The sequence below is a fragment of the Lygodium microphyllum genome, chromosome 23 (genome assembly GCF_053477565.2).
Source record: "Lygodium microphyllum isolate KBCC chromosome 23, Lygodium_microphyllum_v1.1.10, whole genome shotgun sequence".
NCBI lineage: Eukaryota > Viridiplantae > Streptophyta > Polypodiopsida > Schizaeales > Lygodiaceae > Lygodium > Lygodium microphyllum.
Window position 1 is genome coordinate 114,179,958 of NC_141157.1, and position 24,871 is coordinate 114,204,828.

Consider the following 24,871-nt stretch of genomic DNA (forward strand, 5'->3'; position numbering starts at 1 on the left):
TAGATGGTTGTGATTTCCCTAGGTCTTGTCACGTCATCATTTTTTGTATAGCATTTATTCTAGTTGGCTAGATTTTGTAGGGGCCAAATTTTTTGGTTTTTTCTTCTATTTATAGCAGTTGCTAGGGTTGGGCTTGGGCAGATCATCTTTTGTCTTTTGTAGGTGCTCCAACAGTTTGCAGCAGTCTTATTCGTCTTTGTCAAGGATTGTAGGCTGCCAATCTGTCTTTGTCACCATAACTGTCTTTGTCACACCATCATAGGTGCTGCCATCATTTTTCATCTTGATCTGGTGTCCTCATTGACACCTTGGGCTGCATGCAAGGCTTGATCAGTCCTCATTGTATTTAGCTTTTCTTCATTGTTTAGTGCAGATTTCTCTTCTCTTTTCGCTATCTTTTCTCTTCTCTTTTTCTCTTTGTGTTCGTAATTCTCTTCCATTGCGCACTTTTACAAGCACGCTCAACAATTATACTATTTGCTTATTTTTGATGGTGAACCATTTGAGAAAATAGAAAGAATGAATACTTGAGGCTGAATATGACAACGATTCAGAAAATTGTAGCCATGAGTACTTAAAGAAATGGAGACAAATTTTAGGGTTGAAGATGGGCAAAGTGGCAAAACAACACTCTAAAAGTGGTGAAACATGGAAAAGGCATGGAAATGTTTTGGCTACCATTTCGTCACATATGGAAACCATGAAATGAGAAAATGGTTGGCCAAATCATTGTTTGAACCTTAAAATGTGCTTTAAACTTGTGTTGTGGTGTTTCGTTACATCAAATGTGAAATGGGCTGTTATGTGTCTAACTAAAACAACTCAATGCCATGATTCAATTCGCTTGACAAAATCGAGCCCATTGTGATGCTATAAAGAAATGGAAATTAGAGTGCAACGTCTAGGCACTAGCATATACAAGCAACTTAAATCCCTAGATACACACACCACACCATAGCTTAGAAAGTAATTAGTAAGAGTTGACACTTGTATACAATGGAAGAGGCATTCCCTTGGCACCAATAATATCCTAATTTACATAGTTACTTGGAGTTTTGGAAACGGCGAAACGGAAACGGTGGGAAAATGGTAGAAACGGAGTTTCGTCTCTAGGAAGAAACGAGGAAACGGGGATACAAGGAAATATGTAACCTCGATTTAATATATAATATAGATAATAGATGACAATAAGCCACACTTGTCACTTGATCGAGAAATACTTGACATACATGATTAACATACAATTGATTATTAACATTGAAATTTGATACTATCATACTAGGTCGGAGGTCCTAAATCCTAACTTCTATAACCTGTTATCTATAGCCTGCACCGATTTCCAAAATCGAAAGATACATCAGGATTCATACAGTATACTTAAACTTTGAATTGGCAAGTGCTAAGCACACTCTAAAGATATTCATAGATCACACTTTAAGGATTAGATCATTACAATTTACATGTAACATGATAATAGATATACATGAATCACAAAAACATGTGGAGGTTGGATCATATTCATGAATCATGAAAAAAAGATACAAGAGCATAAAAGATAAGTTGATAACTAATGATCCATAAAACACCACGGTCCATTGAGTTCTCAGTCAATGACCATAAACATAAATGATAAAACACAGTCACACAAGAGAGCATCTGTCTGATTTCTAAAGAGTTAAGACTCAAGTCTCATCAGTGATCACCCTTCTCGGCATTTGCATCACTATCATTAGCACTGCCAGATGCACTGATGGAAGCAATATCTGACTTAGAGTGATCATCGACGCTACTAAATGAGGGCAAGGGTACATTTGCTGAAGTGTTGGCACACCTGCTTGTCGACCTTGACCTCTGTGATGAAGCTCGTGTGTGGTGCGCTGGAGCTGACATCTCCTCATATAGCATGGTATAAATGTCTAGCTTCTCTTTGGGAATGTCTGGAATGTCCTTCATTTTCTCGATGTCAATCTTGTCAACATTCACCTGGCAAGGCTTAGGAGGTGAAGATATGTGCTTGAGGAGGCGAAGATTACAATGACAGTACACAAGTCTCTCAAGCTGTGTTGTAGTCAAACGGTTCCTCTTCTTTGTGTGGAAGGGGGCCCAAGTGCTCCAGTTTCTTTCACAAGGATCTGAGCTGCAGTCTTGTGAAAGAACTCGAATGGCAAGATGTTTCTGCCAATCACATGATAAAAACAAGAAAAAAATATTATAATTGATTATTGTATCATGATTCATGTTTGTCCTGAAGTTTGAAAGTTGAGTCTAGACTATGGTTTATGGGTTAGCCTACTTACCAAGGTAGGTGCGGATGTCCCATATTTCTCCCACCAAGACACATGCTACAACTGTCTCTTGAAGCTCTAATGTAGGGCGACCAAAAGAGAGACTCCTATTTCGAAAGAGGAGAAGATCATCCTCTAGCCTTCTCAGCATCTGCACATCTCCTCTTGCCCACTTTGAGAAGTACTCCTCAATGCCATGCTCTAGCTTCTCATTCTCGTATTGCATCTCATCACGTCATAGAGGATGCAATACGTGTGCAACAGCATGGATTGGTCTATATAAATACGCACACAATTAGTGTCTTCTAGACTCTAAAAATAAGTTAATATCACAATGGAAAAAGTTAAAACTTTAAAAGGAACTTGCTTTGAGCGAGAAAGATATGCATTGCTCTCAAAAGCCTCTCCGATCTTATCCATGTACTCATACAACAATCCCATGGTACTCCCCTCCATGTCAGTGATGCGTAAAACGGAATAGATAGGCTTGATGGACTTTACAAAAGCTTTAGCCTCCAAGAACCATGTCTCATCTGTCGTGCAAAAGCCCTATAGTGTGTATCTTGATGCTCAGGCATGGCTGACCACTCTTTGGACACAATTGTGCGCATCAAGCCCTGGCGCACTCGCACAATCCGCTCAACAACTATAAACATATACGCAAAGTGTGTGCTAGATGGCTTCAGCAACTCAAGGTCACTGTGTGCATGATAGATGCTCAACACTTTAGGCCTCTTGGTGACAAAGTTCACCATGGACTTTGCAGTAGTAAGAATAGTGTCTACCCAATTTAAATTTTGCAAGTCCTCCATCAATAAATCAAGAGAGTGTGATGCACATGGAGTCCATCTAATCTTGGGATAGGCAGCCTCAAGCATTTGTCCCATGGAAACACAATTGGAACCATTATCTGTAATCACCTGCACCACATTTTCTGGTCCTATCTCCTCAATGGCTGTGTGTATATGCCCATAGATGTACGAGCCTGTGATCATTGTACCAAGAGCTGAAGCATCAATGTCTCTCAAGAACATTGTCCCCTTGCATGAGGACACTAGAATGTTATAGACACTGAGTTTACGTACATCTGTCCACCCATCACATAACACAGTACATCCATACTTTACCCAAGTGGCCTTCAATGGTTCTAACTGAGCTTGTATACGCATCTTCTCATTTTTCAGTTCTCGTGTGCGCATACCATCATAGGATGGACCTTCCCACTTGCATCCAATACGGCCAATGGCCCTCATGGCTGATCTCCATTGTGGTGTTCGCAATACATAAAAAGGTATAGCACACTGTATAAAGCAGCGAGTGAGCTCCCTAGTGGCCTCTTGAATAGCTTGCTTTTTCAAGCTTGCTTGAATGCTTGCCTTCTGAAGTGACCCTTTTGCCGGCCCTGCTACTGTACTTGTACCAACTCCACTTCCACTACTAGTGGACCCTGCCAATGGAGTCCTCTGCGCCCTAGCCCGTCCCACTAAAGCTACATCTGACTCCAATGTAGCTCTACTCCTCTTTGATGGCCCTGTTGCTGTAGAAGCTACATCATCTACTCCCCTCTCCCCTATAACTAATGCACTTTGAATACCTAACCGATTGAGCTTCCATGCTTGAAGAGAAGCCTTCATGTCTGCGGGTACATTTGGGCACGGGCCTATGTCTTTATTTGCCACATGTGCAAGATGATCTTTGATCCTTGTGGTTGCCCCTCCTCTTTCAATGCCACAATAATTACATCTCCATCGCTTGGAGCCACCACCACCTCTATACTCGGTGAGAATCGTCACATGATCCCATGCAACATCCTTCACCATGATGAGTGCAGGGCCTAGGCTGCAGCGTGAGATGGTCACAACTTCACGAATCAGAATCATGATTCACAGGCTACAACCTACAACCACACAGAAATTTGAGATAGAAGATTCGAGATGAGAGAGAGAGAGTGAAACCAGCCTTTCTTCTCGGATAGGGTGGTTTAACCTGATTAAGCACTTAATTATAGCAATCAGCAAATGAACATAAACTGAAATGCTCACTTTACCTTCATAAACTTGGACAGTGGACACCTTGTTGGGCCCAAAATTAGCGCCTCTTTTGGTATTTCTTTAATTTCAATTGTTGATGGATAAATTACAAGCCAAGATTTCACGATCTCCTTGGCTGATTCAAAAGCCCCTTGCTGTTCCAATAATCAGCAAAGCATTCAGGCGAATTGCCCCTTGATTTTCACCCAGGACTTGCTCTAATGGAACCCCAACTGGTCAAATGCTGCCCCAAATTCACAATAGATGAATTGGCATCTGAAATCCTCACAATTCCACGAATTTCCGGTGCTGGTTTCAATGTACAATGCCTTTGACTGATAGCACGGGTCCCAAGGTGGCCGTTAAACCCTAATTACTGCTGTAATTTAGGGTTTACAGCAGTGAACTCTTTGTTGTCCACCAAATTTTGGCTGTACTCTGCTACCAATGGTTGAGAATTGCTGAGAATGTTGGAGCATAGATTGGAGGAGATGAGAGAATGTTGTAGAAAGAGAGAAAATCAGCTGAAATGTATCTTTTGATTCGTAGCTCTGATGACAAATCTAATGGCACCAACAGCTTCAAAAGGGGGGCAAAACATCAGTTTGGCTGGTGAGTCCTCCTCTTCTATCGCCACCTCTCTTGAGGTAGAAGAGAAATCTTGCTGCCCTCTATCTTGTCGCGGTGCGCAATCACTCGTCGTCACCTCTCAGAGCCAAATCTGATCACCTCCTCTCTCTCTACCAAGCTCCGAATGGCTGCAATTCAGCTTCCACCACCCTCCAACAGCCTTCTCCCTAGTTGCATGGGAAAGTTTTGCCAAGTGGCAGCCTTCCTAATGCATTTTCAGCCATTATATTAAATTTTCAAAATTAATTAATTCTAAAAATTAATTTCAGCCCTTTTGACCCTGCCCAAAACTAAACATGCCCATCTGTAATGAAATTGGCTAGGCCATTTGCAACTTGGAGTGATTCACAACCTTCGTTGACCCTTAGACTAGCATTAATTAATTAATTAATGCTAGTCCCTAGTGTCACCATTGACACTTAATGGCCAAACAATTGTCCTGGGTCCAACATGACACCAAGTAACCACCAAAACCCAGTTGGCATAACTTAATACAACTTTTGCCTTTAATGCCCACTGCATCCTCGGGATCCTTGGCCCATTTCCATGAAATAACTGGCATGTGCATCACATGTGCTAAACAACCTTGCACATTTGATTAATAACTTAATTAAACGTTACTAACAAGATTAAAGCATCTTAAAATTTCACGTCCCCGTGATAGACCTCCCCCTTGAAAACCTTGCAATCGTCCTCAATTGCACTATATTGGGCCAAAGCAAAAGTATATTGCATTGGAATTTTAATTTGGTATGACAGTCATCACAACATTGGCCATTGTTGTCAAACCGTTGCATATGCGTAAAACTTATTGAAAATTTCCAGCCAGCAAAACATAATAGAAAACTGAAAAACAGTCCAAAACTGTTGCTAGAAACCATTGGATGCATCCATAACTCATGTTTCTCAACCGTTCTGACTTTAAAACCACAGTAAAGCATATTCTCAGCATAAACCATGGCTGAAACTGTTAATGACATTTGTTTACATGCGGCTGTCCATGGAATCGGATGGAAACCATTAAAAACTGAGCATGACCTGATCATAAACTGATCATGGACTGATATGAGAACTGATCACAAATGGCTGCAAATGTGACTCGAAACCGATCACAAGCTGATGGTAAAAAAATTGATCAGAAACTGATGCAAAACTGATCCCAAAGTGATCATAAACGGTTCTCAAACTGATCGAAAACTGAGCTGAAACTAATCAGAAAGTGATCTCAAAATTGAGGCAAAAACTTATGCCAAACTCGTCCAAAAACTCATGCATAAGTATAGTCTCAGAGCTGCGGTGACAACCATACTCATATATATGTATCTCACAGTGACTAGTACACCGAGTAGTGACCTCATGGCAGACATATTGTCAGCACAGTACCTTGGATACATGCTGAATATATCCGAGATCCACTACAGATGAGAGTTGTCCAAAACCGGTGGAGTGAAAGTGCTACCTCCCCCTTGAGCATCAGGCAATGCTTTGGGCCCCCGCTCTGTTGAACTTGAGTAAGCCCAATCCAAAGCCGGCTCTAATTGAAAGGCATCGAGATAAAGTTGCAACAACTGAGGATGGTTTGCCAAGTCATCCTCTTCCATCCATTTTGCATCCATGGGTAAATAGTTTTGAAACTTCACCAAATATCTTTTGGAAACTTTACCTTTGACCTTCCTTTCCTTATGTGCCAAAATTTGCTCGGGTATCAAAATCTCATCTAGTTCTTCAACCTCTGGCTGAATTTTAGCAGATACAGCTTCTGGCACATCAGCACGAAAATGTCTCAATAAATTGACATGAAAGCTATTGTGTATCCGCCAATGTGGAGGTAATTTCAGCCGATATGCAACATTGTTGATCTTTTCCAACACTTGAAAGGGCTCATAGTATCTCATGCTTAACTTCGGATATAACCTCTCTCTTCACTTCATCTTTTTTTTCAGCCTTGCCTTTTCGAAATGCAGCAATACATAATCGCCCTCTACAAATTGCAAAGCACTTCTATGGCGATCAACTGCCCGCTTTTGCTTGTCTTGCGATCTCTGAAGTGTATACTTTATCTTTGCATAAGCTGTATCCAAGCTTTCCACAAAGTGATCAGCCTCAAAGATCTTATCCTTAGTGTGCAAAATAGGTGGAACCTTCTTGCCACCCTCAACCACCTCAAATGGAGCCTTGCCAGTGGAACTATGCACCGTATTGTTGTATGCAAACTCAACCAATGGAAAATACTGCTCCCACTGTGTCTTGTGGTCTGAAACATAGCACCTCAAAAGATCCAACACTGTGGAATTTGCTTCCTCAGATTGATCATCTGTCTGCGGATGGAAGGATGATGAGAATTCCAGCGTGGTACCCATATTCTCAAGCAACGCCTTGAGAATAGATTGGTCATCTGAGGGTCTCGATCATTGATGATCGACTCAGGCATACCATGATACTTGAAAATGTACTGCATAAATAATCGTGCCATATGATCAGCCTTTATTTTCTTCCTCACCAGAATGAAATGGACTTGTTTGCTAAATCTGCAGATAATAGTCCATATCTCATCATTTCTTGTAGGTGTCCTAGGAAGCTTAAAGATAAAGTCCATAGCAATACTCTGCCAAGGCCTATCTGGAATAGGCAAGGGCTGCAACAAGGCCGGCATCTTTTGCCTATCATGCTTTACCTTCTGGCATATGATGCATACCCTAACATATTGCTCTACATCATGCCTCAAAGCTGGCCAATAAAAGAAATGCTCCACTGCCTTGACTGTGGCATCAATATCTCTGTGTCCTGCATACGGAGGAGCATGACTTTCAATGATCACTCTAGGCCTCAATTGCTTTGTGACACATAGTCGTCCATGCATCATCAGAAATCCATCTCTTAGCATAAAATGCTCATGCCTTTGGCCATTGCAAAGCTGATCATAAACATTAGCAAAGTCCGAATCAGCAACATATTGCTCTTTTATGGCATCCAACTCAGTGTGATAAACCATAGTGACGGCTGAAATTTGTGGCTTACGTGACAGTGCATCAGCCACAACATTCTTTTTACCATCAATGTGCACAATTTGAAAATGAAACATAGAGAGAAAATTTGCCCATTTCATATGCTTCTCTGACAACTTTGTTTGTGTCAGAAAGTACCTCAAAGTCTGATGGTCTGTCTGCACTGTAAAATCAGCCCCCAACAAATAATGTTTCCACGTAGACAGTGCATGAATTACAGCCAAGAGCTCTTTTTCATAAACATGTAAATTCCTCTCTGCACCGTGGAGAATTCGGCTCTCATAAGCCACAACTCGGCCATCTTGCATAAGGACAGCCCAATGCTGTTACCACATGCATCACACTGAACCAAAAATGACTTTCTTAGATCAGGCAATACAAGCACATAATGTGAAGTCATCTTTTTCTTTAACTTTTCAAATGCTGAAATTTCCACAGCTGTCCATCTAAACGGCACATCTTTCTTTTGCAAAGTATGCAATGGAGATGCAATTTCAGCAAACCGGCGGGTACATACTTCCTATAGTAAGAACATAAACCCAAGAAGCTGCGGATCTCATGAACATTCTTCAAAGCTGGCCATGAACGTATTGCTTCAATCTTAGCAGGATCCATACGAATACCATCAGCCGATACAATATGTCCCAAGAAGTGGACTTCATGCAAAGCGAATTCACTCTTTTTGTCATTGATAACTAGCCTATGCTTACATAGCTCGTTGAAAACAATGTCATCATTCTTTGAATAGACAATCATGTCATCAAAGAAAGTATCCACAGATGCTCTATGTGGCCGAAAGATACGATTCATCATCCGATTAAAAGTGGTAGGAGCATTCGTGAGTCCAAAAGGCATGACAAGAAATTCATATAATCCAAAAGATGCCTTGAAAGCTGTCTTAGGCACATCCTCCGGTCTAATGCGTATCTGATGATACCCACTTTTCAAATCTATACGGCTGAATATTGTTGCCCCTTGCAATCTATCCATAACATCATTGATCCGAGGGATCGAAAAGCGGTTCTTTATCGTGATCTTGTTCAGAGCACGATAGTCAATGCACATACGCCATGAACCATCCTTTTTTTGCACCAAAAGCACTGGAGAACAGAAAGGAGATAAGCTGGGCTGAATCAGCCCTTTTTCTAACAGCTCATTTACGTGACTCATAATCTCCTCCTGTTGGGCTGCACTGACTCTATAGGGTGGTTTATTAGGAGGGCTACTTCCAGGGATAAGGTCTATGCCATGATCTGCGGGTCTTTCAAGTGGTAGCTGCCGTGGAAGTGACTGAGAGAGGCAATCAGCATACATTTTCAGAAATGACATGCGATCCTTCTCTAATTTAGACATATTCCCAACATTCTCACTATCATCCTTATCCTTAGCAAAAACTAAATACGTTGAAAGATGATTTTTCATTACTTCAGAAATAGTAGCTGCGGATACAACAAGGACAGATTCCCCTTTCAACTTTACATCAAGTGCGAGTGTCTTTCCCTTATGTTGAATAGTGATCTCTTTTGTATATGAATCAATTATTGCATGCATACGGTGGCCATAGCATACCAAGCAACACATCACAACCCTCAAGTGGAGCAATGTAAAACTCTTCACTGTCCACATATCCCTGTATGTACAACCGAAGCTTTTCAATGAGTGGTGTGACAGGTTTTGCATGACCCTTACATGCCATTCCAACTTCCCCCATGGCTCCCATCTCGTCCTCTTTGATGCCTAGACGGGCTGCCATGTTAGTAGAGATGAAGTTGGCTCGTGTGCCATTATCAAAGAAGATCAACGCATGCTGATCCCTAATTTTGCCCCATGCTCTGTACAACTCAGTAGAATCATCATTGGGCTGATCACTAACAACATCGGGCATTAATCCCATTGATGTTTGGGGCCTTTTACCCTTAGGATCTCCCCGATTTTTTGATTTTGCAGCTTGCTGCCTATTGGGACAGTTCTTGGCAATATGACCCTCCTGTTCACAAATAAAGCATTTATTTGCAGCCATCAATTTCCTACGTTGTGCCAATGTTTTTGAGCCCTTTCTTTGCTGTTTTGGCCTCTTTTCAGCTGATTTTTAGATATGCCTCTTTTCTCAACCTTAAACAACTTTTTATTCGGCTTCTCCCTGCTCTCTTGGAAGCTCGAATCCTTTCCACGCAGCAAAGCATTGGTTGTAGCAACACTCTCTATAAGTTGAGACATGCTAGACACGGTGGATTTAATACAAAAATCCTCGATTCCTTTGGGCAGCCCACAAATATATTTTTCCACTTGCTCATAAAGGGGTACGGGGTGATAAGAAGTAATAGGCACCAATGCATCCCAAAACTTCTTATTATATTGCTCCAAATTCTTACATTCCTTAGCATCCAGCTTATTCCAAGCTGTCATGATGTCCACCTCAAAGGTACTAGTCAACCAATTCGATGCAAACATTTGCTTGAATTGTATCCATGTTGACGGTGCTCTACCTTGCATCAAGAGCGTGGACCACCACTGCGATGCATTCCCCTTCAAGAAAGTGACTGCCTTTTGAATCTTAGAGGATTCGGTGAAGTTCTCCCCTGAATAAGCTGCATTAAAGTGCTGAATGAAGGTCAAAGCTTTCAGCCTATCTTGTGCACCACTGAAGGACTCAAACTTTATTGCTTTTCCACCCTCATCATAGTCTTTTACTTCCCCTTTGAGAGTCAAGTTACCATATACTGGCTGCTGCAAAAAGGGTGCATTTGTTGTATTTACATCATGACCAAGCCCAAATGAAGCATTTGGATGACCAATAGTCATTCCTTGAGGCCCATAAGCATTCGGGGGTGCAGATGCATTGCCAAACATTCCACTTTGTGCCTTAGGCATCAAGCCAATGCTACCATACATAGGGTTTTGCACATTTCCAGCCATACCCGAAAACAATGGGCCTTGCACACCATGCATTGGCTGCTGCATACCATAGGGATTTGTGCCATGCATTCCCGTATGCGGCTCTTGGCCAACCATTGCATGAAAAATTGTGCTACCACCAAAGTATCTTGGCTGCCCCATCATAGCATGCATGCCCGACTGTCCAAAATCCATTGCATTGGCACTTCCATAATGTTCTTGCATTAGCATTCCTTGCCCCATAGGTACCAACTGTTTCGCTTCATTGGCCTCTTTAGGAGCTTCAAGTGAAGGATTTGGCACTACCTTCGGTGCACCTTGCTGTTCCGAAGGTGTAGAAGCTGACTTCTTCTTCTTGCCCTTGCTGTCCTTCTTTGGAGCATTCAAAAATCCGATGAACTGAGGATCCTTTGCCAATTCAGCAAAGAGATTTGCTGCTATCCTCATCCGATTCTTGAACTGGTCATCAAATTCCTCTTCACTTTGTTGGTCATCTACCTCAGGACGGCTCGAAGGGCTTGCATCTTGCCCAACAACAACATTTTCAGCTTGTTGTCCATCATGAGAGCCTTGTCCAAGATTAGGCATTGCATTTCCTTCATTCCCATGAGAATGTCCAGATTGAGAGGCATCACCACTGCTTGATTCCATCTCACTGTATGAAGACATGTTGCTGTAATTTCTCAGCTTAGTAGAAGAATCAGCACTAGCACAAAGCTTTGGCTTGCAATCAGGTGCCTCGGGCTCACCAAATCAAGAGATTGAGTGATTATCCCGGCAATGGAACCATGAGACCAGCCTTCCTTCTTGGATAGGGTGGTTTAACATGATTAAGCACTTAATCACAGCAATTAGCAAATGAACATAAACTGAAATGCTCACTTTACCTTCATAAACTTAGACAATGGAAACCCTGTTGGCCCCAAAACTGGCGCCCCTTTTGGTATTTCTTTAATTTCAATTGCTGATGGATAAATTACAAGCTGAAATTTCACAATCTCCTTGGCTGACTCAAAAGCCCCTTGCTGTTCCAATAATCAGCAAAGCATTCGAGTAAATTGCCCCTTGATTTTTACCCAAGACTTACTCTAATGGAACCCCAACTGGTCAAATGTTGCCCCAAATTCACAATAGATGGGCTGGCATTTGAAACCCTCACAATTCCACGAATTTCCGGTGCTGATTTCAGTGTACAATGCCTTTGACTGATAGCACGGGTCCCAAGGTGGTTGCTAAACCCTAATTACTACTGTAATTTAGGGTTTACAGCAGTAAACTCTATGTTGTCCACCAAATTTAGCTGTACTTTGCTACCAATGACTGAGAATTGCTGAGAATGCTGGAGCATAGATTGGAGGAGATGAGAGAATGCTGTAGAAAGAGAGAAAATCAGCTGAAATGTATCTTTTGATTCGTAGCTCTGATGACAAATCTGATGGCACCAACAGCTTCAAAAGGGGAGCAAAACACCAGTTTGGTTGGGGAGCCCTCCTCTTCTATCGCCACCTCTGTTGAGGCGGAAGAGAAATCCTGCTGCCCTCTATCCTGTCGCGGCGCGCGATCACTCATCGTCACCTCTTAGAGCCAAATCTGATTACCTCCTCTCTCTCTACCAAGCTATGAACGGCTGCAATCTAGCTTCCACCACCCTCCAACAGCCTTCTCCCTAGTTGCATGGGAAAGTTTTGCCAAGTGGCAGCCTTCCTAATGCATTTTCAGCCATTAAATTAATTTTTCAAAATTAATTAATTCTGAAAATTAATTTCAGCCCTTTTAATCTTGCCCAAAACTAAACATGCCCATATGTAATGAAATTGGCTAGGCCATTTGTAACTTGGAGTGGTTTCTAATCTCCGTTGACCCTTAGACTAGCATTAATTAATTAATTAATGCTAGTTCCTAGTGTCACCACTGACACTTAATGGCCAAACAATTGTCCTAGGGTCCAACATGACACCAACTGACCACCAAAACTCAGTTGGCATAACTTAATAGAACTTTTGCCTTTAACACCCATTGCATCCTCGGGGTCCTTGGCCTGTTCCCATGAAATAACTGCCATGTGCATCACATGTGCTAAACAATCTTGCACATTTGATTAATAACTTAATCAAATGTTAGTAGCAAGATTAAAGCATCTCAAAATTTCACGTCCCCGAGAGAGAGAGAGAGAGAGAGAGAGAGAGAGAGAGAGAGAGTATGTGTGTGTGTGCGCGCGCGTGCGCGTGGCTCTGGACTTCTCAGTCGACAAAGGAGTAGGTCCAACAGAGTGGAGAGAAGAAACTTAGGAAGATGAAAAGTTGACTGGAATGTGGGAGTCTGGGGGTGCTCACGTTTGGGCCAAAGTTTTGCCTCAAATCGCAGTCTGCAGAAACACCGTTTCTAGAAACGTTGTAGCGTTTCTAAAACGCCAGAAATGGCGTTTAGTGTAACTATTCCTAAAGAAGAATATTTTTGCTCAAGTAAACTAAGTCCATTAGGGAAGAGGCTATTTACAATCAACTTTAGAGTGAAAACAAAATTTTCATCGTTGAAAGATCATGTGAAAGATGCACATGCATACATGCATCACTTGTGCAATAAAAACAATTGGGTTCTTCATAAGATGAGAGTAGAAAGAGGGAAAATCAACATTTCTCCATTGCTGAATAGCAATGCATCAATATGCATTTTTTGGTATAACAAATTTATAGGTTTACTATCTTGCAAAATAGCAACAATAGATAAGGGAATATGGAGGTATTCGATGGTGGAGGTTAATGATGGAGATGGATGGGGCCAACTTTATGGTATCTTCAACTATTGTACATGAGTTTACAACCAAGAAAACTATATGTAGAATGAGGAAAAATGAGCTCTCTTTATAGGAGAAAGGAGAGAGTTAGTGGAAAAAGGGAAAGTTGAGTGGCATAAGACAAGTCTCTATCTACATGTCATGACGTATAACAAGTGGTGGGGCACTTGAAAGCTTGTGTGACAATAAAATCCATCCTCTTTGGGACTTATGAACCAATACTTGGTATGAAGAGTTCCTTCATCCTGAGCATCACAAATATCTTGTGGAAAGGTTGAAGTAAATCCAAAAGATTAAGAAGTATTGATTTGCGTACTTGACATATGAGAAAATGAAGATGGAGATCTATATGGAAGAGGTGAAATAGGTAGAGATGGTGGTAAAGAGGAAAATGGTTTGTACTCCATGCTAGTTTCTATGTCAAGATGGCCAATCCTGTGTGGAGCTTCCATCCTTTTTGTAAAATCATTAGATTGGTGCATTGAGTCTAAGGGGAAAAACTCAAATTTACCTTTAATTTGTTGTTGAGCTTGATACATGAGGATGATATTATATTCGGCTCGTGAGATCTCGTATGGTTTATGGTCTCCATGGTAGTCCAAAGACTCTCTAGCCATGTTGAAAGGAGGAGCAAGCTATGAAGCCCACTGCATCTTGTATCTTGATATGCTAGGCTCGATAGCATCGTGATGATGTGTTAAAGATGTGTTCGAAGTCATCTTACCCTCCTATTGTTTTTGTTTATTGCGAAGGGCTTTTAGATCAAAGGTGAAGATTTTGTTGAAGAGAACCTTGCTCTGATGTCATGTGAATAAATGCCCTAACGCAGAAATGACAAAGCTTAAACTCAACAAAACATAGCCACGGTTACGGTGACTGAGAGACAATGAACAAAACATAGCCAAGGTTAGGGTGACTGAGAGACAATGAACATAATGAAGATCTAAGTGCATGAATAAATATAATCTGATGCTTATGTAGTATACAAACTGCGTAGGGAATGAAAACTGTGCCTTGAACTCTTGTGTCTCGAGGATTGAGGTTGAGGTAATGAGTTGGAGAGAGTGTCGTACTCTCGATAGATCCTAAAATGTAGTGAGGTATCCTCCAAATGTTGGATAGCAGCAATAACCACGGTAGATGATGATGGAAGATTAGTAACGAACGCACAAAGGAGAGAGAAAACTGTCAATGTAGCAACAAGTGATGAGGTGGCACGTTGTATGGCAATTAGCTAGACAAAACACAGTAGTTGTTGCAGTCGACAAGGATAGGGCAGCAACCAATAGGTGCAAACACAGCTATTGTTGCTATATGGCAGTTGGCGACAACAGGGTGAGTGATTAGCAGCAGTTGATGTGGCTAGACAACAGCAGTAGATCATGTAGATGGTGTGGTGAAGGCTGGGAATACGTGTTGGATGGATATAGACAATGTTGGGTAGTCGCAGCTCTTTTAAATCCGAGCACACTTATTGAGGTGGCTATCAAACCCTAATTTTTGTTGTAAATTAGAGTTTATAATAGAGATTCACATAAAATCTCCACCTCCAATGGTTGGATTATTGTAAAACTTGGAGCAAAGCTAGGAAATTTGTAGAGAAAGAGAGAGATAGATGTACAGAGAAAATTCAGAGATTTGTTATAGAATTTGGTGAAATTGAGTTGTTGACCTAGTTTTCCAGTCCCAAATGGATTCTCCAACAGCAAAGGGAGCATCAGAGGCTATAATCTTCAGGAGAAAGTGATCTTGAGCACTCATTAGCTTGGAATTGACATCAATTAATTAATTAATGCCAATTTCTTAGTGTTGCCATTGACACTAATGGCTAACTAAATGTTGTAGGCCAACTTTTGACACTCAATACCACCTAGTAATTGTTAGCCATAACTTATTACAACTTTTGCCTTTGGGACCAACCAATATCTTGGGGTCTTATGTCCTATACTTTAAAATAATTGACGTGCACCTCACATGTACAAGTCACATTTGCACTTATGATTAACTTTTATGCCAAGCAAAGCAATAAAAATTCAGGTCCTTGTGACACAAGTTGGCGTTGCATATCCATTAATTGCCCCATTGGCATCATTTACTTAAACTCATTACTCATATTTGGAACATCATGTTGCTACATTGGTTCTTCCATCGATGCATCTTATTGTTCGAAAGCTCTTGAAGGTGATATTCTCTTCTTGCCTTTGTTGCTCTCCTTTGGGGAGTTCAAAAAGCGCATAAATTGAGAATCATTTGCCAATTGCTCAAACATTTTAGCTGTTGTCCTTAGTTGATCCTTACATTGGACATCAAATTCCTATTCTTCTTGTTAGTCGTGAACTTCAAGAGGTCTAGAAGGACCCACTTTGGCCTACACCAACATTAATTGCTTGCTGCCCATGCTAAGTGTCGTGTCCAAGATTAGGCATTGAATTTTACCCAACACTTTGTGAATTTTCTGTCTGGATAGCCTACAAGGGTTGTTACTTGTCTCCAGTGGCCTCCTGATTAGTTGTGGGCAGCTCTTTGATAGCCTCCAACGGTTAGATAATTGCAACAACAGGTCTCTCTCTTCTTGTTGGATTTCTAATTGGAAGTTTGAGGGGTCGAAATCTAGACCTCCAACATTAAAGCTTGTTCTTGAGATTATCCTAATCTCCACAATGTTGAAATGAGGCCCCACAAGCCTCTAATAGCCTTTCCCTCACTTGCATGGGCAAGTTTTGCCAAGTGGTAGCCTTCTAAATGCATTTTCAGTAAATTTCAACCCAATTTGTCATTCAAGCAATCTTGAGCATTTGTTAGCCTTGAACTCGTATTAATTAATTAATGTCTAGTTCCTAATATTATCACTAATATTAATGTCTAATAAGCCAAAATTTGTCACCAGGCACCATGTAGTACTTGAGTAACATAACTTATTACGACTTTTGCCTTTGACTTCCACTAACGTTTCGAAGTCCTTGGCCTATCATTGCAAAATACGTAACTTGTACATCACGTGCACCTCTCATTTGCACATTCGATTAACACTTAATCGAATGTAAGCAAAGCATCAAAATTTCACGTCCTCATGATAGCATTTTTTGTTGTGTTTGATGCAAGTGACCAGTTTTGGAGTGTCAACTTGGGTCGAATAGCAACATTTAATGCAAATGATTGTATTAAATGCAAGATCAAGGACAGATGACTTGATTTTCACATGTTTTGTATGAGACATTGATGATGTTCATTGTTTGGTAGCCAAATTGCAAAGTTCTCTTTCCTCCTCCTCTCTCATTTATGCTTGATGCATGTGCCATGCGGTGAAGAAAATTGGAGACTTGAGCCTCGGATTTGAACATGATTGTGGTGTTGATTGCTGCTTTGTTGTTCTCATAGTGTGTAACTAGCAAGGATTAGGGTTTGCATGGCAACTTTGGAATGCATGCCTTTCTGATGAAAGAAGGTTGGTGATGCAAATCTGGCATAGTAACATGGGATGGATTTTGGGGATGGGGATGGGGACACGAATTGCCATCCCTTGTTACCATGAGAGGGGGATCTAACATGGGGATGGGACTAGGATGGTATGGGGACAGAACATGATTGGGATGGGAAGCTAGAAAATGGCCATCCCCTATTACCATGAGAGGGGGCTCTAACATGGGGATGGGACTAGGATGGTATGGGGACAAGATAGGATTGGGATGGGAAGCTAGAAAATGGCCATCCCCTACTACTATGAAATTTGGTAAGTCGACAATAGAATAGGTAATTTTTTGGGTCTAAAGTGGTTGATTTGCATGTGACAACAAGAGGCAAATTGAGGCTTTATGCTGTTGGTAATTTGTGACATGCATGCAAGTGTTTAAGATCCAATTTGTGGTCGAATGTGCGTCGAATCAAGGGGCAAATGAATTTTGTGATCATTGGTTACAAAGGATAGCTTGATATTCCAAATGTTGTTGAAGAATGGCTTGGTCAATAGAGGAAGAGGGGGATACTTGGAGATCATTCCTTGTGAATTTGGATCCTTGGGAGAGCAATCCCTCTCAGATTCAAGCAGGACTTGACTCTTCTTGGCAATTCGAGTCAATTCTTACTTGTACAAGCAGAGTTTGGAATTAATTTGAAAAGAAACACTGCAAGGGTGCCAATATTTTTGGGGTTAATCGGGTGTTGTCTTGTCTCAATCTCTTGGGATGTTTTAGCCCAAATTGGTAAAGTGTTAAGAATAAAATTTAATTATTTGTTTTATGAATTTATTGCTTGATGTAAATTGCTATAAATCAGTGTATTTTAGGGTTCCATCACTCTTTTGTAAAAAGGAAGGGTGGTTTCAGCTACACCCTCCTTTTATAGGCAAAAAGGTGGGATAATCTACGAGAAGTAGCTAATAAAGAAGCTGGCCATCCTTGGATAATACATGAATCTGTGAAATGCCCATGGGCAACACTGTTACATGATGGAAATTGAATGAAATGAACTGCCCAGTGAAAGTGAAATAATATTGACATCAGGATGTGAAACTGTGAATGAGCTGAGATATAGGAGAGAATGCAGACCACAATGACATTTGAAAATGAACTGTACATGTGCCCTGCATATATAAGATTGGCAGGCCATGTCCAACAAACTGGTTAGCCAGGCTGGTCAGCCCAGATTTTATACTTATTGAGGCGCTAGAATGCTTGTTGAAGGCTTCTATTTTGGTTTTCATAAATAGTACATGTGTAAATAGCATTTGATTGTATATGTATAGGAAAGTTGTCTCAAGAGCTGTTTCATTGTGTACTTGCAAATGCTATTTGCTTAGCAAAATTTGACTTCCCTAGTATGTTTCATGTTTAATTTTGTTCCTTCCCTTTTTCTTTTTTCCTTTTTGGGGGTGGGGGGACTGTGTGTTTGGGATGCGTGCAGGTGGACACTGTAGGTAAGCAAGTACTAAATAAGCTAATGGGTGAATGGCGGCTTATGGAAGAACTCTCTGTGCTACGGGCAATATATCTAAGTGGATCTGGTATACATTAACTCGTTTGCCATATCAGGTCCATTTTATTCAGAATGTTGTTATCAGAGTCTTGTCTATTAGAGTGGCATAGTAAATTGGATCCTTGTTTTTCCTTGTTCCATATAAGGGGACCTATTACAACAGTTCTCATCAGTACTATTCAATAAACTGGACCGTGGAGAGCCATGGGATGACTTCTACGAGCTCAATACAATGTTGCAGGTGAGGGTCTGGACTTATATATTTCTTCCTCATTTTCTTTTGATCTCTAGATGATGTTTGCAGATTGCTGCTGTGCGGTTGTACAGGAATCAGTGCGCAGCTCAGCAGATGGTGTGTTAATTCCTACCCTGGATTCTCTAGTTGTCAATGTCCAGACACGTTTATCAGGAGCAGATCAAGGGTCTGTGCCTCTTCATTTTTCTGGTCGCAACCTTACATTTGGCATCGACACTTTGGATAGTTTATATTTTGTCTACAAGGCAAGGCTTTGTTAATCTCATTGCGTGTCTTTGTAGTCAACTGATTACTAGCTTTGAGAATGGTATGCATCATAGTTGCATTCATACATATTTGATTGCCCAATTCAAAATCCTGTAAAATGCGTGGATTAAAGGTGTAGAGAAGAGTTCTTGACTCGTCCAATTTGGGGGAGAAAAAGTGGAAGAGTAAATGGTTTGCTTTTCTTATGGTGTAGCTTGTAGATTGTGGTCTTGCTATGGCTTGTTTTGATTCCTTATGAATGGTGAGCTTGAGTAATTCTAAATATGGAACTTTAGCAATGTCAAGTGTCATTTGCACCAGATCAGGATTGTCCTTAATGGAGTGTGGTTGTTTGAAGCTTTCCTAGGCATGTCAAACTGTCAAACACATTTAAAGCATCAACTTCTGTCTGAAATGTAGGTGCCTTGGCCTCTGGAACTTATCATTGAAAAAAATGCAATCAAGAAGTACAACCAGGTGCAATCTCAGTTAGCAATTTCTTTTCCATGGATTCATGTGCTCTTCATGTGTCCTTCCTAGTTAGCTTCATATTATCTTGCAGGTGATGGGTTTCCTATTTAAAGTCAAGCGTGCCAAGTATGCCCTGGACAAGGCTTGCAGATGGATGTGGAAGGTAAACTGTACTCCTTATCTATGGAAACCTGCTATGTGGATATTATAAAGTTAAAATGATGTGCAAATGCTTCAGATGCTTTGAAGGCACTGGTTATAGCACCTTAGATGCATTTATATAGCCGTTCTCCTCTAGCTCTGTAAAATTTCAGATGTAGATAGGCTTTGTAGACACCAGGAGATTCCTTTATGGATGTTTTGAAATGGAACCAATTATTGTATTTGGGATGTTCCCTGAAACTGCTCCACTAGAGTAGTGAACTCAAGGAAAACAACGGTGAAAGCAGATACTCAAACAATCAGATCACAGCTGCATATGTTGGGCCTGTCTCCTAAAGAAAGATAATTTGAAAGCATATAGCACATATGAAGCTTATAAAGAACCAATTTGTAATTTTAAGGCTGCTCGTAGATATGATACAAAATGTGGTGGCTTTTCAATGCCCAAAAAAATGTTTCAAGGCTCTTAACAGCTGAACATCACAATATAATGGTATGAAGAAAAGATCCCACAGTAGGGATTTTCAGACCCATAGTTAATACTCAAATGAGCTGAAGATCTAAGTTGCTGGAGTGCACACACTTATGCAGGCATGGGGTGTGACACGATACTCGTACTAGCAAGTCATCATTGTCATGGACTGACTAAACTTCATTAAGGTGTAGTCTGTTTGAAAGACATGAGTCATGAATAGTAAGTGATGCCTGACAAGTGTAGGTACTCCAAAGAAATATCTCACCTCAGTTTCTTGCCCATAGAAGTGTTCCCATGTCATGGGAGCCTCAATGGAAAACTCTGCTTATCCAAGGAAACTGCTTCGTATGAAAGCTATCATATCAAGGATTGGATACTAGGTAGTAGAGTACTGCTGCAGCAGATCACTATTATCCCGGCACAACACCCTCCAACAAGTGGGTGCTAAGAGGAAGAGGTTTAATTTTTTTTTTAAAAAAAAAAGGGGGGGGCCGGGGGGGTCAGGGTTGGGGGGCACAAAAAAACAGACAAAAGGACAAGCTATATTTATGTGCTGCAGAGTGAGCAGCATGTGGTTGACCAAGGCTTCAGCACCAATGTTATGTCTGAGCTTGTTGTCCCATTTTGGGAAGATTGAAGGAGACTACTGGTGAGCTTCTCCTTTGTTGGGAGTTGAATGCTGTCACATGATATAATGCATAGTCTTTGGTTTCTTGATTTGTATATGGTCTATGTTTATACCATTGTACTTCCTGTAGTTCTCCATCCAGCCCTGAACAGGAGTGCAGAGCCATCTAAAGACATGCTTAATGTGTTGTCTTTTAATCGACGTACAGTGTCACATGATGCAATATTAATAGTATAATTAAACTTTGGAGAACACCTTTTGGCTATACCATCAGCTAGCTCCATCTGTGATGATCGCACCTTTCACTGGAGCTTATGGACATTCACACTTCAGCTTTTTTCACATGACTTTGCTGTGTATGGAACATGTTACTGGTGTCAAAATTTGAGTCTTTGATATGTGGTTCATCTTGCAGAATGGTGGAGGTGACATTGGCAATTTAAAGCGACAGTTGTTACTGCAACAGCAGTTGATGCATTTTGTTAATACATTGCATCAGTATGTCATGGACCGGGTAAGTAATTTCATGCTTTTTCTCTTTCAATTGTTTGTATAAAAGCCTAGTGAGATTTTTATTCCAATCATTTTTCAAGTAATTAGTGGGGCAGTTCGTTTTTGGCTACTTTTGAAGGTCATTGATGGTGTGGACCTTTGATGCTTCATGAACCTTCAGGTGCTTTATAGTGCATGGATGGAACTCTGTGAAGGGATGGCTGCTGCACATTCATTGGATGAAGTCATAGCTTGCCATGATGCTTACCTTGTTTCCATTCAGAGACAATGTCTGGTTGCCCCTGATAAACTGGTACAACTGTCTAAAACCATTTAAGTTCACTAGAAGGAACAAACTCTTAATACTGAAGGACAAAGTGTAGACAGGTGCACTCGTGATTTCACAACCATGCAAAAGAAAGAAAGAAACAGAGATATATTAATGTTAGCAAAAGGCCAATGTGGCCTATGAGACAAAATCAAAGTACATTCGTGTCCAATGTCATTTCATCATGAAAGTGAAACAAATTTAAAGACAAAATCAGTTCATCCGTGCCACAAATTTAAAGCGTCCAAGTATAGTCTAACATCTAAAATCTAAAGATCTCAATGTCTAAAATTGTATGTACAGAATATCTAGCTATAATAGCTCCCCTCTATAACTCGAGGTTAGCACATGATCCTAGCTATGATGTGGTCTGGGGCCACTTTGCTAATGTGTCAATGGGTGAGTCTCCTGTCTCTGACAATGATGGCTTTGATTTGACTATGGTGTGGATCCCTTTGTTGTTGATGGGGTTGTTGAGGTTGCCGTGCTTGGCAGAGTGCAATGGTCTTATCTAGTGTGACTCAACAATGTGGGGTGGGTCCAGTTTGGTGGGATGAATCTGTATCTGCTGAACTAGTAGTGCATGTGGGGTTTGATCTATGGAAGAAATCCATCACTGCTCTTTGCTTGGGTCCATGTGGGTGAATTGGTCTCTTGTCTCATATCAGTGTTGTGCAGCGCCTTTAAAGCTCGAGGAGGAAAAGTCATAGATATCTTTGGTCCTCATATTCCATGACATGGTAGAGGGGTCCAAAGTTCTCATGGATTGTACATCTACATATGTAATGTTCCTCTATTTCAGGCTCTCTATCACAGAGATGGCCATCTATCCAATTAGTAGTCCGCTTATCGTGGGAGAGGTGCATATCCATGTGTTGTGGTTGGATAATAAATCTATCCTTAGAGAGGTGTAGGAAGTGGCCCCGGTAAAACTCCGGTAAAACTCTGTCTTTGGTCCTAGAGGGAGAGGCAGCTGGATCCAAGTCCTCTCTATCTCAAGGCATCAGCTCTAATGATTGAATTTAGCTTAGATGGATTGAAGGGGAGTGCAAGATAATCCAAGCTATAGTTAAAGGGCAGGAGCCAATTGATGTCTAGCTCATGTAACCTCATCCAAGTTGCCATTTGTGAGTATCAATATTCCTTCGCACTTGCCTTTGCTAGTTGTCTGGAGGAAGTCAATGCTAATTTGGGGTATTTGTGGCATGGAAGCTCCCATATCTTGTGTAAGAAAGTCATTGCTATAAGGAATGCCTCTACAACCATAAATGCTATATCTACTTTGCTCTAGTGATAGGGAGTGGGGTGGAGGGCTTATTCCTAGTCAGGTGTCATCATAGATACATGAGACGGGGAATGTGAATGGAGAATGGTGACAGGAACGACGACGGGGATGCTAAACACATGGAAGGGGATGGGGAGATGGGAATGTCATTAAAAAACATGTAAATGTAATTTTGAAGACATCACTATAAATAGAATTACAAGCTAGTAAACCGTAAGACACATATGTCATAAATGGTGAACAATGAAGGAAGCTAAAGTAACATACCAAGAAGGCTATAACTATCAAGGCTACTAGTCTCAACTCTTGAGCAAAAAGGCCCAAAAGGCAATGGTAAGTTGAGAGAGAAGAGGGCATTGGGTAGGTGGCAGGGATAAGAGGGGAGAGAGCTGAGAGAGAAGACTCTAGGTGGCAGCTTACAAGTGATAGCTGAGAGGGAGTTGTGCAGCTGGACTTTGGAGGCTTAGGTGTCATGAAGGCAAGAGGGACAAGTTGGGGTGTTCCAAAGGCATGCGGGACATGCGTTACAAATGCAAGCATCATGAAGGCATGCGGAACGTGTTACAAATGTAGGAGTCATGAAGGCAGGTGAGACATGTCAAAAAATGATGTATCAACGAGACAATAGGATTGGCGAGGAGGAACACGGAGTGAACTTGGCAAACATGGAGAAGAGAAGAGAAGAGAGAAGAAACTCTGATGAAGATCTAAATCATGGAGTGAATGTGATACAAGGGAACAAGGGTGTTGTAGCACAAGGAAGATGATGATGACAGCCACGAATCATGAACCACGAACCACAATGTCTTCCTGAAGGGGTGTGAGGGTAGTGGAGAGGTTGGAGAGAAGAGGTGACAGACTGAATGAATCAGTTGTAAGGAATGAACGAGAGAGTGGCCTATAAATAGGCATAGTCAGTCTAGGATGGTGCCCCTTTTTGGTTGCAAACCCTAAACGCAAAACACAAATTGCGGGTGAAGATTTTCTCAACACCCTCTCTCAGGCCCAAAAAGGGAAACAAGAGAAGAGTGAGGTGGAGATGCAATGCTACATGCTGAAGAATGCTCATGCAGCAGGTGTCACTTGGATAGTGTTCGTCGTGGGAAAATTGTTTATGTGCCCAAGCGCCCTAGTACAAAGATGATGAAAACATGCAATGCATAGGAGGAATGTTGGACTTTGTGTGGTGTCAAGAACCACAAGGATATGCCCGTACTCGATCTCGGGAGGTGGCTCCATGTTGACCAAGTGACCAAGGCAAGAAGAAGAGGAGGAAGAAGATGTAGAGGATCCCGAAGATCCAAGATTTTCACTTGAAAGGGAATCTGTAGCAAAGATCAATAGATAGAGTGAATTGGAGAACCTGAAACACAACCTTGGGAGAGAAGCCACTAGCTCTGTGCATCCATGCTAGAAGGAATACAAAGGCCTCGTCATCAAGTCGCGGCTGAATCTCCAAGGTCTCGATCTAGGTGGTACCTGAAGATCTTGGGTATTAGTAGAAGAGATGACTGGTCGAAGAGAGCCACCCTAAGAAAGTAGAGGGTGGGTGAAGAACTTCATGTGGAGTAGGTTCCCTCTTTGAGGTGGGAGGTGAAGGGGCCCCCATTGAAGTTGAAGAAGAAGTAGATGTCTCCTTTGAGGGCAAAGAATAACATCCCTCTTTGAATCCCCCTCTGAACTAGATAGAGAATCCAAAAACTCATGGATCACGGAAGCCGAAATGTCTGATGACGAAGGAAGTGCCACCAGTCGTGTCGAAGAAGGTATCTGGGGTATTGAAGAGCTCCCAAAGGTAGCCTCTTGAACTTGAGTAGTCGAGGGTGGGGAAGGGTGGGGCTCAGAATGAGCAAGAGGTGGGCAACAGTCGTTCTCTCAGTGGAGCAGACTGGGTAATTGAAGAAGAGGAAGGAGTCGA

General features: G+C 41.4%; 1 protein-coding gene and 1 pseudogene across 2 annotated transcripts in view; one reads left to right on the top strand and one right to left on the bottom strand.

Annotated features, from left to right (window-relative positions):
- Positions 1-24,871, top strand: part of LOC148016641 (uncharacterized) — a 41,674-nt gene that overhangs the window by 6,785 nt on the left and 10,018 nt on the right. For both annotated transcript variants that reach the window (XM_087664164.1, XM_087664163.1), the window contains exons 9-15: positions 18,539-18,638; positions 18,757-18,851; positions 18,938-19,111; positions 19,533-19,589; positions 19,675-19,746; positions 21,264-21,362; positions 21,522-21,653. In XM_087664164.1, the coding sequence (XP_087520290.1) occupies positions 18,539-18,638; positions 18,757-18,851; positions 18,938-19,111; positions 19,533-19,589; positions 19,675-19,746; positions 21,264-21,362; positions 21,522-21,653 (729 nt within the window). The remainder of the gene's footprint in view (positions 1-18,538; positions 18,639-18,756; positions 18,852-18,937; positions 19,112-19,532; positions 19,590-19,674; positions 19,747-21,263; positions 21,363-21,521; positions 21,654-24,871) is intronic.
- Positions 2,487-9,703, bottom strand: LOC148016642 (uncharacterized; annotated as a pseudogene).